Here is a 14,108-nt window from a genome sequence, read left to right on the forward strand (position 1 = left end):
GCTGACACTTCCCACCATCCCTGACCAGGGTTTGGGGGTCCCAGCACAGGCCCCCTGGCACAGCCTCCCTTGCTTCTTCAAGTTTCCTTTAACCAGGATGATTTCCATGGGGGTAGGATCACCCAAAGCCAGCAGAACTGGCCTTAACCACTTTTTGTGGGATCTCTTCCTCTTCCTTCCTCACCAAATTCCCACTGTCAAAACCCAGTTTGAGGCTCAGCTCCCCATCCCCTGAATCTCTCCAAGGAACTGGGCTTGGATTTCTCAATCCAGCAGGGCAGAAATGCTGTTGTCCTTACTGTATATCCTAATTGCAGTAATTGCTTAAGAAATAATTGAAAGAAATTAAAGGAATGAAGAGAAACTAAATAAGAGCTGCCAGCTCCAACTAAGGGATGCTCAAACCCCTTATCAATAATTTGCTTTAATTGACCAACTCAAAGTAATTAACACCACATTGATACATTATGATTCTTTTTAATTGAGTTGTAGATAAATATTGCAGAACGTAAAAACCTTTGTAAACCCAGAAACTCTTTCAAGAGCTAGACAGGGCACAGCTACAGAGAGAGTCTTGGGCTTCAGGGGAAAAAATCCTCAAGTTTTCAGTCTTTAGCATCTTCCAGTGTGTCGTCACTGACAGCAAACATGGCTTCAGCCTCAGGAAGACACGGAGAGTCAGGGATTTTAGAGATCCTGGTCTCACCTCAGCCTTTCAGCAGGTACAATCTGCAGGGAGAAGGAACAGAAGGGGTCAGAATGGACAGCCTACTTCCAGAAAATCATCACAATTCGTAAAGCATTACATAGAGCTGTAAGAACTTCCCCAAAGGTTCATTTCCCTGTCGACTGAGGGCTCTGAGTTGAAGCACAGGCTGGACCTGCCATGGACAGACTACGGGAAACCCAGAAGTATAAGCTACTGGGCCCATTCCATAAAACATTCCAAAATCAGGCTCCTAGGATTTGGCCATCTCTTCTCTCACCTGGTGGTGGAAGCACAAGTAACGATCTTCCCTCCGGTGACTTTTTTGGGATCTGCAGTGAACTGCAGGGGGAAAAAAACAAAGCCCAAGTATTTCCCACGACTGGAACAGAAAAGTGGGGGAAAAGGATGCAGGGGCACTCCCGGTGTGAATAACTGGGATCCAACCTCTCCAAACCAATGGAAGCAGAGACTGAGTGACAAAGCCTTTGGGACCAGTTTGCTGGGATTCATACGAAAACGGATGAGTTTTGTTTTGGCAATAAAGCCAAGCTGGTTATCACCTCATCAGCCGGGTACAGCAGCAGCATCCGCAGCAACCTGGCCAGGTGTGTCTGCCTGGCAGAGGGCTCCCCACTTCCTGGGAATCTGTGTGGTACAGCGCTGTGGCACTGGCCATTAAAATAGTTCCTACCTGTCTTTTCACAAGGCAAGATGATTTTTCCATACAGCAAATGTTTTTTGAATTAAGAAGATAACACTACACTCAACTGGAGAAGAAAAAAGTGAGATCTGTTAAATTTTCCCAAGCCAGGCAAAAAAAGAAAAAAAAGCCAAATCAAACCAAAACAAAAACTAATATAACAATGAAAAAAAACCATATTCAGCATATTTCAAGAGAGTTTAAATTGGATGAGGTGACTTACTTAGAAAGCTTGAAAAGCAGCAATGCTGCTAAAATCTAATGCTGCAAAAAAAGCCTTTTCTTACATCACATTTTAGCCCTGAACTTGCACAAAAACCCCGCCAAACTAACAATTCACCACATATCGTTATTGAGTCATTCCTGTCTTTAAGCACGAGTCAAGCTAAAGCTATGGAGACAAGAAAAACGTAAGTGACTTAATGCTGCTCCTTTGGAAATTACAGAATCACAGGGAGCTTTTTCCTTAGCTTAGGAAAATGCACACCCAGTTCAGTAGATACTGAATAGCAGGGAAGTCAGGAGATAAATGTTTTGCTGTCAGAGACAAAAATTTAAATAAATATTTACATTAAACCAGAAGTCTACAGATTGTCTGATCAGAAGTCTTTATTAAGAAAAAAAGCCCTGGGGTATCCTGTTAAGGGACATAAGAGGAGCTCCTTGGTGGGACACAGCCTGAGTCAGCACTGCTCCCATGGCCTTCAGCTCTTTCCCAGTCCTTGCAATGTTCCCAGAGACCCTAGAGGATGACAGGGCAAGGTTCTCTTCTCCTGCAGCTCAGCATGCATTTCCTGTCACACTTGCCTGTGCAGAGCAGCCACGCGTGACTCGATAGTGCTCAGCCTTGTCTCCAGAGCTTTGAATATCGTATCGACCTGCAAAGTAACCAGGCAGAGGTTCTGGCTTACCCACAGAATTTGAGAACACAAAGAGCACGTGTGGACATCAGAAAGGGCTCAACTCTCATCTCACACCACCGATTCTTTACATTTGATTCTTTCCCTGCTACTCTTATACTTTGAAAGCTCACCCAACTCTAACATTCACTGTCCACACAGTGGACAGTTTTGCAGCCTTGGTGTCAGAGCCACACACTCAACTTTAGCTGGACAACCTTCAGTCTCCACAGTCAACTTCCTTACACTATTTTCTCCCAGCTCTTCCCATCTGCAGTCACAAGGTTTTAGTAGAGCAAAACATCAACTTATGATGTTATATTTCAATACAAAGTTACAGCAAAAGCATTAAGTCCATTTGCACGAAAGGCAAGAAGAAACACGACTAAAAGTTAAGTGAAGATCTGTAGAAGTGAATCAGAACTAACTAGAAACAACATATCAAATTACTGAGATATAAATAGGAACCTAATGCTGTGCTTGATAAACAGAAAATGCTAATTACCATGAAAATGGAAGGAAAAGTTACTGAAAATCTTGCATAACACAAGATACCAATGAAATGCTACAATGCACTGAATTACTCTGTGTGAAAGAAGCTGTTCTGAAGAAACTGTTGAAGAATATTAAGGTTTCACAGAGGTGATTTAGACAAAGAATGATATAAGGTTAAATCTCACCCTTTCCAGCACCTCTTGCAAGACAGCTCGACTTTCAAGAGTAAGCGGTTCCTCGTGAATAACAGCTTGCTTTCCTGGGGTTCCTAGAATATAGCTGAGATGCCAGAGCTTAGATCATGCACTTCTCACTCTGAAGCCAAAAATCCAGACACAGCACTCCTCCAGAACCCTGAGAGAGAGCCATGGATTCTGGGGCTGCAGGATGCAGTGAAAAATTGCACAGACACCAAGAACAGTGCAGCACTGGCAGGGAGAAGCAGCATTACTCTCCAAGAAAAGCGCCATTCTGCAACCAAGTTAGTGCTTTAGAGAATTTTACTGCCAAAAAATAAGGTATCATAGCTGTGGAATTAAGAAAAAAAACCCAAAAGCACTGTACAGAGCACGAGGGTGAACATCCACAGCAATACAGCAAAATAAATGTGAACTTCAGAAAAAAACAGAGACATTAAAACTAGTTCAGGTGTACACTGTCCATTAGAACAATGCTTGCATAAAAGAACTCTGGCACTTGGTTTGGCACTCTTCTGATCAAATGAGAAGAAACATCCCGTGCCCTGGACCCGGTGATATTTTCTTGGCTGGAATGCAATTTCTCATACAAAAGGCAGACCTGGCTGTTTTGGGTTTTTTTTTTCCCCTAGGATTTGCCTTACACAGGTGATGTTCCTCACAACTGAGCACTATGATGCCAACAGCAGCAATACAGAAAACCACTCTGGGACAGAGCAGCAAGAACAGCTCCCTTGAGACTTCCCAGAGATATGACAGGAGCACCCTCAGTGTGAGTGAAGTGGAGCTGGCAGGCTGACCCATAAACATTCCGTACTTACCTGTCAATAGAGTCAATACTGAAACAGAACAAATCTCTCTTGTAGTCGAGGTTCCTTGAGGTGCACCTGTAGATGCTGCCAAGTGTCCTTGAGCAGCCAGAGCAGAATAAGGTTTCTACCATGCTGTAAGTAAGAAATAACATTTATTCAGAAGAAAATAAAAGGAAGCACCTCTCCCCATCCCTTTTCTTTAAAAAAAAAAAAATAATCATGCATTAGAATTTTTGAGCATTCATTCTTGCTTTACACAGTGTAAATTATGAGCATTCATTTTTCAGCCTGAATTTGCAATAGCTCCTCAGGCTGACAGACCTCAGCAAGACCATCAGAATCACTAAATTGTGGTCAGGACATTAAAGCTCATCCCATTCCACCCCCTGCCCTGGGCAGGGACACCTTCCACTGTCCCAGGCTGCTCCCAGCCCCAGTGTCCAGCCTGGCCAGGACACTGCCAGGGATCCAGGGGCAGCCCCAGCTGCTCTGGCCACCCTGCGCCAGGGCCTGCCCACCCTCCCAGGGAAAAACTTCTTCCTGATATTTAATCTAAACCTGCCTTCCTTCATCCTAAGGCCATTCCCCTTGTCAATCACTACATGTCCTTGTGAGAAATCCCTCTGCCTTAGGCCACAAGCGGCTTGTACAGACCACCCCGAATAAGTGTTCCAGGGGCTCTCAGGGGCACACGAGCACTCCGTGCCCTTTACCGGGCTTGTCCTCAGCGCCCTCCCCGGGACTGTGCCCAGCCGGGACCGGCCCTCACCATCCGCACTCGCCGGGGATCTTGGAGACCTTCCGCTCGGGGTCCACGGCGACGCTGGCGGCCGCACCTGCAGCGGGAGGGAGGGAAGGAGGAAGGGAAGGAGGGATGGCGGCACTGACGGCGGGGACGCGCCGGGGCGGCGGGGCTGCCACTCACTGCGCAGCAGGATGCAGCCGCTCTCCTCGTCGTTGGACACCCAGCTCGAGGTGTCGCCCACGGGCCGCCTGCAGCCGGCGCACATGAACACCATGGGCATGGGGGCCGCGTCCGCCCGCCGCTCCTGCTGCTCGGCCCGGCCGCCGCCCGGCTCCAGCAGCGACAGCGAGTACTCCAGCTCCGGGCACAGCGCCATCGGGTCCTGCCCGCCCGCCGAGGCACCGGCCGCGACCCCCAGCATCGACTTCGAATCGCCCGCCGAGGAGGCGGCAGTGACGGCCGACATCGCCCCGGAACTGCTCCCTCGCCGCCCGCCCGCCGAGGCTGCCCCGGAACTGCTCCCGGAACTGGCCCCGGGCCGCCCGCCCGCCGAGGCTGCCCCGGAACTGCTCTCGGAACTGGCCCCGGGCCGCCCGCCCGCCGAGGCTGCCCCGGAACTGCTCCCGGAACTGCTCTCGGAACTGGTCCCGGGCCGCCCGTCCGCCGAGGGCCGCTCCCGGAGCCGCCCCAGCACCGCCCGTGCGGCGTTTAGACCTCGTAAGGTTACGGAGCCAAAGCAAAGGATGTGGTTATTCCAGTACATCGTTTTTATGTGAAGCGTTTTATCAGGTCACTCCTAACTCAGAGAACCTCCTGAGCTGTAGGGACCCACAGGGACCATCCAGTCAACCCCTGCCCTGCACAGACACCCCAACAATCCCACCCTGAGCATCCCTGGCAGCGCTCTCCAAAGGCTCCTGGAGCTCTGGCAGCCTCGGGGCCGTGCCCATTCCCTGGGGAGCCTGGGCAGTGCCAGCACCCTCTGGGGAAGAGCCTTTCCCTAAATCCAACCTAAGCCTCCCTGGCACAGCTCCAGCTGTTCTCTCGGCTCCTGTCCCTGGTCACAGGCAGCAGAGACCGGAGCTGGGTCTCAGGAGGAGCTGCAGCTCCCAGTGAGCTCTGACCTTGGTCAGAAGAGGCCAAGTGCCCTCAGCCACCCCCGGTGTGGCCCCTCCAGGCCCCAGCCCCTTCCATCCAGATACATTCAGGGATGTTTTTCAGCCTGGCTGTGCTCAGGAGCTCCCAGGAACAGTGCACTGCTCTGAGAGAAGGGTTTGTGATCCAGCTGGCACTTGTCCACCCTGTTCCTAGGTTACAGGGCATGCATCTCAGCTTAAAACATCCTGAGGAATAACACGAGTGTCCGGCAAGAGGCAAGGATTGCATTTTCAGGGTTGCTCTTACATCTCTGCCATACATTAACACTCATGTTTTCAGTCCCAAGGCAGTCCTTGAGCTGTGGGACCCCAGAGTGATTGGCACAGGCATCAGTTGTGCAATTCTCTTTCTGAGGGCACTGAAGTACTATGAAGCAAAGTAGTGGGTCGGAGTTCTGAGCTGGCTTAAAAGGCACCACTGACATGGCTAACAGAACAAACTCCTCTGAGTATTTCTGGTCTTATGAATATTACTGGGATTACATAGATCCGATTCCAGTAGATGGAAGCAAGTTGAAGGTTAATAAATGTAAGTATTGTGGAGTAGTAGGTGCTAATCTAGCACAGGGAAAATATTGCGTATCTATCTCACTGACCTGCTTTTGTTTCCTTGCAACAGAGTCCATGACAGTGCCTGGTGTGTGTGAATGGGTGTTTGCCTTCAGGTTGGATGATTACTAACAAACACTCTGGGCTTTATCTTACAGTATTTGAAGCTATAAGACTGCTGACACTAATTCTTGCTTACAAGGACAGATTTTTTTTTGAGTCATTTGCTAAGGGGAAATTTGATGACTTGCGAATCTGTAGTGTGGGGTGCAAGTTATCTGTGTGCTACTGTCACCAAAGTTCTCTGAAAGAGCAGAGGTTTTCATAGAAATACTGTGTTTTCATCTTGGGACAAGGCTGACATTTCAACTGGTAATCATTCAGACTTTTAGTTAAGGAAATGTATGTTTCCACTAGCCACGAACAATAAACTACAAACATATTCTTTGACCTTTCCTCCTTTGATTTAGTACTGCTGAACTAATAAAGTAATAGTATCCATTACTGTGTAAATGCTTTGCTGCTGTGGAAACTGATTCTGCTGGGCTTTGCAGTTTATTTTCAAAGGATATGAAGTAGCATTCACCCATCTCACGTTGCCATAGCTTGTTCCATTTCACACCTGGCTTTGCGCAGTGAAACAGCAGTGTCTTTTTATGGCTACCTGTAGTGGCAAATTATTTTGGTTTTTCTAATGTAACCACACTGGTTAGGTTTTGCTAAGATAAAATGACAAGCTGCGTCACAGCGGATTATCCAAGGATGATGGAGGGACTGACAAAGACCAAGGGACAGCAGGTAGAGTGTGTTGGAGTCACTTGGGCTGCAGGCAGTGCTTTCCCTTGATTTCTGTCAAGCCTCTGCCTGTGGTTGTATCTTCACTTAATTAACAAAGTTACGGGCTTTGCTCATTGCTCTTTAGTTTACTGAAGATGGCTGCAACTGTTCAGATGTGGATTCAGAGACTAAAATTGTTTTTCCCAAGGTTTTTACAGTGAAATTATTATATATTCCAGGAAAATGTGATGGCCGTTCAGAATATCTTCATGTCTCTCTCACTAACAATGCAAGAAACTGCCTTTCTGATGGTGAAGGTTGAATTCTGTGTTAGGAGCTGCTTGTCCTTCGCTTACTTGGACAGCAGTAGGAAAAAGGAGCAGAAACTTACCCTGCATCACCTCTAGAAAAGTTTTTCTGTGCATTCAGATCAACCGAGGGTTTATTGCCTCCAAACTTAGAGCACCACACCTTAAAGAAAGTGGTGTGATTATCCACATCCTTCCATACAGAATATCTTGCTCTCTAATGTTGTAGAGCAACATTTGGTGCTGCTGGGACCAGGCAAATTATGAGCAGCTCCTCTGATTCTCTTAATTTTAAAGTTAGGGCAGATGATTACGCCCAAAATCCACTAGGGAAACCCCAAACTGCTTAGCTAACCTAGATGTAAGCATCTGGCATGTGGCTGACGTAGCAAAAGCCAAAAATCAGGAATAAACCTTTCCCCTGTTTTCTCTTTAATAACATTTTTCTACCATTTGGATCACCTGGTGTGTAACAGAGGTGGCATTTGTGTTGTAGCACTTCCCTCCCTGGCAATTGATAGGGTATTTTTCTTCAGCTGCCTGTTTTCTTGAAATTTGTAGAAACTGTGCTTCTGAGACAAGATGCTTGCCCTATGTTAAATTTAATTTAAATTTGTTGACAGTTTTGTGGAGGAAATTACCCCATATATGTTTAAGCGTGATCTCATCAGCCTTATTTCCATTAAAAAGCAGGGTAAACTGATCTTGTATTGACTTTTTAGTCCCACTTGTTCTGACCACACCCCCCCCCCCCAAAAAAAAAGTAGGGAAGTCTGCCACCTTTCAGGCATTTTTATACTCTAAGAAGACGAAAATAGACATTTTTCCATGTCAGCAGCCTAGGAGGAATAGAGAGTGCATCCTGTTGGTACCATTATTCTTCCTTCTCCAAATACCAGTGAGAGAACAGTGGGTTACAAGTTCTAATGAAAACACCAAGGGAAACAATTCCCAACAGCTGGCTGGGATTTTTCATTGTTTTGAGTAAAGGTACCAGTCAAGCAATGAATATACTTTGTCCGTCTTTGCATAATATTTACATTCTTATTCCCTGAGAAGCTGCTGCTGGGATTATTGGCTTCATGTGCTCAGGGCCATTGCTGGGGCAGCCCCAGGGAATTGTACAGTTCCATAACCCTGCAATGGGACTGCAGTTCCCTCATTCAGTTTTGCCTGCTAGGGTTTTTTTTTTCTTTTTTTTTTTTTTTTCTTTTTTTAAATACGAAACAGAGACCTGCATCTCTGCACTTCTTTTCCTCTGTTATGTGGCTGGTCCCTGAAACTTTTTGAGACTGAATTTGTCTCATAAAAATGAATCTAAACCCAGATGAAAAGCCATGGTCTTGCTTCCTATTTGTAATGTTGTGCATCTCTCTCAATTTTGTACGAAAATAATGAAAAATCTTAATTGGCCCATGATCTAATAGGCTATTTATAAGCATGCACACACATGCACAAAATGTGATGCTAAAATTATAACTGTTTTTAAAAAATAAAGCCAAAATAGCTCTGACAGGGAATTCTATAAATCCAAACTCGTAATTTCTGTCCCAGTGGTGTGGAACACTTCAAAACTTTGGGTTTTTCAAAATGTCCCTGGGCAAAGGAAGAATAAAAGAAGCTGCCCTTCCCCACTGATATTTCTCAGGAGTCCAGCCTAAACTCCGGTTTCTGATAAGGGTACAACTGGGCCAGCTCTAGTTTTGGGTTTAAAAAGAGCTGGGCTAATTCCTTTAATCTCTTTGTGGCTTTGATGCCAACACATACTGAACTTTTTCACAAAGAAGCACTCAATCAAATATACTGGACCTGTTTCAAAGAACACAATGTTTTCTGTACTTTCAGAGGGAAGATTTATTTTATCTTGGTCAATATTTGTCTCTGGAGTCAGTGACCCTTCTTTTTCCACCTCATCTAAAGTGAGCCACCGGCTGTGAATCCAGGGCAGAGCACCCAAACTTCCCAAGGCCACCACCACCACCACAGTGACCCCAGGAAGGAGCGTTTTTGAAACAGTGGCCAAAGGTGCTGTGAGGGCGGGAGCGGATCCGTCTCCTCCCTCAGTGAGCCCAAGGCTCAGGCAATAAAATTGGCACAGCACTGAAGCCTTAATGAAAAAGCAGCTCCCTTTGCTCCCCCAGCCACCTCACACTCCCACTAAACCAGCTGTGGACACACTTTGGCACTGCCAACCCTCTTGTTCCTGAAATAAACCATTTGCTCCTGGCAAAGCAGGCAACATCTTGCACTCTTTCATGGTGGTTGCCAGGGCACTGCAGCTGAACAGGGCAAGGGGCACATTCTCTTCCACTGCACTGATGTGCTGGGAGGGTCACGGGAACTTTGCAACAAACTCCCCTTGCTATTTCTCTTGGTATAATATGCTTTCAAGGTTGGAATTCCCTCCCTGAGGGCCTCTCCTTAAAGATCCTGCAGGATTAGGCAGTAACCACTCAGGCTTCCTGTGCTGTGGTTGTGTAAAAGGAATATCTGCACAGGTCTAGACACCAGAACACTCTCTGGAGGTTTTTCCCAGCCCCTCCCTCATCCCTGTTGCCATACTCTGTTAGGAGGCTCCTGAGACCTTTAACAAATTGGCACTTAAGAGTCCTCTCTCTGAAAGGAGAAACTAAATGAATCAAATAGCACACCTTTACTAGAGATGATAAACCATCTTTTATTTCTGCCATGCAAAATGCATGTGACAGAATTACTCTTCTGTGCCCACAGACTCCATCGTCATTGCCTTTTGGGTTGGCCTTGCTGCGTTCGTGACGTTTCTTTTCCTTATTTTGCTGTGTATGTCCTGCTCGGGATCAACGCCAGCAAAGTAAGTATAACCAGGGATGAAGTAAGTAGATACTGGTGTGAAAAAATAACCTGTAGGAAACATCCACTGCCTCCAGTGATCTAACAATGACACACATTTATAATTGCACAGAGGGGAAACTTTTTCTGTCAGTACTTGGTCGGAGTGTCTCTTGACCCACTGCTCCTCCTAAGGCATTTGCCCACTGCTCCTCCTTATCTGATCAGAAAATTCAGCTCAGCAGGCTGGGCAGAGATTCAGGATTAGGTCACAAACAAGCAGAGGGAAACAGCAGTCAAAAGGAGCACTTAATATTCTCATTTATTGGCACCCTAGGGCCTCTGGCATGCTCACAAAATGTAACAAGAACAAAAAAAAAAAAAAAAAAATAGGCAGTTTACCCGAATAAACCACAAAGCAAGAAGTGCACTAACAACACAACAGACATGGAAATGGAGGTGAAATTGCAGGGTAACAAGAGGCATGTTACCAAAAATTTACTGTTCCTAAAAAACTAGCAGAACTCTGTGTACATGAAAATCTCAGAGTGCTTGCAAGACTTAAACAATGTATTCATTTTTAAAGTTTTGTTTCACTTTTTCATCATGTTTGAACAATATAGTTGGCTTAAAAATACACATATTTATCCCTCATGTATTCAATTTTGGCCATCAAAGGAGCCATTGTGAACAAGGCAAGTCTAGAAATGCTTTCTGGAGTGCCCAGAAATCATTAATGAAAAACAGCATTCAATGAAATTTGTTTAGGCTTGGAAACCATCCTATGTTATCATTTTTCTAGGCTTGAAACATACTGTGAGAAAACAATTTTAGGACTGAAGAAACTATTAAACCCAGTCACACAAAACAAAGGACAAAACTTGTCCTTTTTGGTTGAGTTCTGTTTGTTTTCTAAGCCCCACTTCAATTCCACTTCTCCCAATTCCAGCACCGAGACACAGTGAAGTGCTTGAAAGAAGCCACTAATGTAAACTTGCACCCCCCTGCCCTGTTGTCCTCTCTGCTGTGTCACCCACCCACTGCCCTTGGCATGACAATCATCCAATATCTCTATGGAAACCTCATGTCTCTTTTCTTAGGATAATCCCGATACACTCACCCAACAAACGCACACTCGCGTCACTGGTCAAGGCTGGAGAACTTTTACCTTCATTGTTTCTCTGCTCATCCATCTCTGTCAAGCCCAGGGACGTGCAGGACCCCTGTGCTCTCCCAGCTCACCCACATCCTGGTGAGAGGAGGCAGCTTCTCTGGGCACCCTGTGCCAGGACCTGTCCACTTTCACAGCCAGGAATTCCTTCCCAATATCCCAACCCTCCCTACCCTTTGTCAGTGGAAGCCATTACCCTTGTCCTGTCCCTCCATCCCTTGTCCCCAGTCCCTCTCCAGCTCTCCTGGAGCCCCTTTAGGCCCTGGAGGGGGATCTGAGCTCTCCCTGAAGCCTTCTCCTCTCCAGGTGAGCACCCCCAGCTCTCCCAGCCTGGCTCCAGAGCAGAGGAGATCTACCCTTCAGAGCATCTCCAAGGCCTCCTCTGCGCTTGTTCCAACAGCTCCACATACTGCTTGTGCTGGAGCCCAGGGCTGGGGCAGCTCTGCAGGTGGGGTCTCACCTGAATGGGGGCGAGAGGCAGAATCCCCTCCACCCCCCTACCTCTTTTGATGCAGTGTTGATGCAATTTTGGCTGTGCATGACACCCATCTCTTCCCCCACTGCGTAACACCAAGGGTTAACTCTCCTGGCAAGGGCCCTCTGCCCTCCAGAGCAGAGTCCCTTGTTCTTCCCTGCACATCTGCACACAAACCAGGCACTGCCAGAGTGTCTTCCGAAAGGCCAGTGCAACAGCTCTCTTTACTTAGGCCACAGTGGAATCCTTAGACACTGAGAGGTCCTGGACATGAATCCATGATGTGATTGCAGCACACACTTCTCTGCAATACCGAATGATTTGGTGCCAGTTTTGATGGGTGAGTTCGGGAGAGTGGGGAAGGCTGATGCCTGTACAAGCCCTGGACTGAGGTATCCATGTCCCAGTCCCTTTTGTCAGCACTGCACTATCCCACAGAAATAAGACAAAAGGTCTGGAGCATGGGACCACCGATTTCAAACCCATCTGCCTGCCAAGGCAGCTGATGATCACACTGCTGGGATGCAGAGCATTAACATTGGCTTCAATGATGTGTATTAACATCCAAAATGATACAGAAAAATAAGGGTTTGTGGCTGGAGATGGTTCCTGGCCAAGGCTGGAACTTCACACAGCGGAAAGAGGACAGGGCAAGCTCCTTCCAGGTGTCCCATGGATTTCACTGGAGGCTGTGCGTTCCTGATAGCCATGCACAACACAATTCTTCTGGCTATCACTTTCCTACCAGACGGTGTAATGTTGGAGAGAAACCCAAGCTGGATACCCAGAGTTGGAAGATCTGCATGTCTCATCCCTCATTCCTGTTTCTTGCTCTCGGAGAGGCTCAATCCAGGGCCCCGGGGCTCCCTGCTGGCTCCAGACAGATCTCCTACCATAAGGAACTCCATTCAGTATTTGGATGTGGTGCATGAGCAACCTCATAGTAAATTACAGATGTGCAGCTGCCTTTGTCCTTCCAATCACACTTCCCTCAGAAAATGATATCAGACATTGTCACTGCACTTGTCTTTGTCCAAACCCACAGAGTATGGAATTAGCTTCCCTGTCCTTTGAAAGACCAGTTGTATCTTATCTCAGCTTTAGTTCTGTGATTTTGCCTGGGCCGAGGTCAGTTGCAGCACTGCCTAAGAGTGACCTGCCCTGACTATGTGGGTCTCTTTGGGTACTGGGGCACTGGAACTCTTCCAGCCTCCTCTCTGCTGTTCCAGGGGTGCTTAACAACTAACAGAGCTGGCCAGAGCTCTCCTCAGACAGTCCCCAGGTCCCTGGGATGCAAGTTCTCCAGCTGATGTCAAAATATGGATAGCTAGCTGGTGGTATTTGGCTGCTTGATAGACAGGAAAGAAAACATCCTCTTCTGGTAAGAATTATTTTTTTGTCTTGCTTCTGTCAAACAAAGAGGAACGATGTCTTGAATACACCTGCAGCATAGCAAAGAAAATTCCAAACCTGCCTGCCTGTGCTAGGCCTGCTGAGACTGGGGGTTTGTTTCTGCTTTTTGAATTACTCAGCTTGGTTCGGCTCCCTGAGGGCAGCGCTGCCTCACGTTCAACACACGCAACTCGCTGCTCTCCTGCTGCCACATCCCACTGTCAGGAAAATTAATCCACAAACACCATAGGTTTATGTCCAAAAGGAGACACAGGAGTCCTGTAACTTTATTTGAATAAAGGGAGAGGCCATGGGCGTTTCCCATGGGGTCTCTCAAGTTGCTGGAGGACGCAGCATCCTTTTTATCCTAATTTCTCAGACGCATTTCCCTCTCTCTTCCCCATTGGCTGAGGTACTTGAGAGGTACAGACTTCCCAAATCACCTAATACAGACCGCCTTCTGATGTGCATCCCCCCTTTCTTCTTTGTGTCTGTGTTCTTTTTCTTCAAGTCCAGGAATTCAGCAGGGGTTTGGGTGAGCAACAGTCTCTGTCAATTAGTGGAATTCCTCTGGAATGCACAATTCCATTCATTACTTCTTCCACCTGTCAGTATCTGGGTTTGTCTGTCTACCAGCAGACACACAGTTTGTTGGTAAAGATGCCTCCTTCTCATTCCTTTCAGCACGACTACGAACGGGAGCGCGGGGTCGGGCCGGAGCTCATTAGGCAGTGACTGCACTCGCGCTAATTAACGGTCATGAGAGCACCCAGGGCAGATCCTAGCGCAAGGACGGCGCGCTTGCCAGCAGAATGTGTTGCAATCACTGCGATCCCAGCAGTTTGAAGTTTGGGAATGCTGTGGGACATGCTCAAGGGGTCAGTAATATTGTTTTAGAGAAAGCCACCAAGGAG

At 47.1% G+C, this 14,108-nt stretch overlaps 2 protein-coding genes across 4 annotated transcripts; one reads left to right on the forward strand and one right to left on the reverse strand.

Moving 5' to 3' along the window:
* Positions 1 to 461: 461 nt before the first annotated feature.
* On the reverse strand, positions 462 to 5,089 carry MIS18A (MIS18 kinetochore protein A). 3 transcript variants are annotated; one of them, XM_053970538.1, is made up of 7 exons: positions 4,738 to 5,089; positions 4,582 to 4,648; positions 3,822 to 3,944; positions 2,989 to 3,082; positions 2,217 to 2,287; positions 987 to 1,048; positions 462 to 729 (listed from the first exon to the last, which is right to left on the reverse strand). In XM_053970538.1, the coding sequence occupies exons 1-7, from the start codon at positions 5,021 to 5,023 to the stop codon at positions 716 to 718; spliced, it is 717 nt and encodes a 238-aa protein (XP_053826513.1). In that variant the 5' UTR covers positions 5,024 to 5,089; the 3' UTR covers positions 462 to 715. The 3 variants fall into 3 exon arrangements, 2 of the variants coding, with proteins under 2 accessions (XP_053826513.1, XP_053826514.1); XR_008435732.1 differs by lacking the exon at positions 987 to 1,048 and having other exon boundaries at positions 1,401 to 2,287; XM_053970539.1 differs by lacking the exon at positions 987 to 1,048.
* Positions 5,090 to 5,225: 136 nt separating this feature from the next.
* Positions 5,226 to 13,948, forward strand: MRAP (melanocortin 2 receptor accessory protein). The gene is given in 5 exon segments (XM_053970546.1): positions 5,226 to 6,243; positions 10,079 to 10,178; positions 13,711 to 13,738; positions 13,741 to 13,809; positions 13,811 to 13,948. Coding segments are annotated over 5 exon segments (441 nt in total). The 5' UTR covers positions 5,226 to 6,137.
* Positions 13,949 to 14,108: the final 160 nt, after the last annotated feature.

This window comes from Vidua macroura, chromosome 2 (assembly GCF_024509145.1).
Source record: "Vidua macroura isolate BioBank_ID:100142 chromosome 2, ASM2450914v1, whole genome shotgun sequence".
NCBI classification, from domain to species: domain Eukaryota; kingdom Metazoa; phylum Chordata; class Aves; order Passeriformes; family Viduidae; genus Vidua; species Vidua macroura.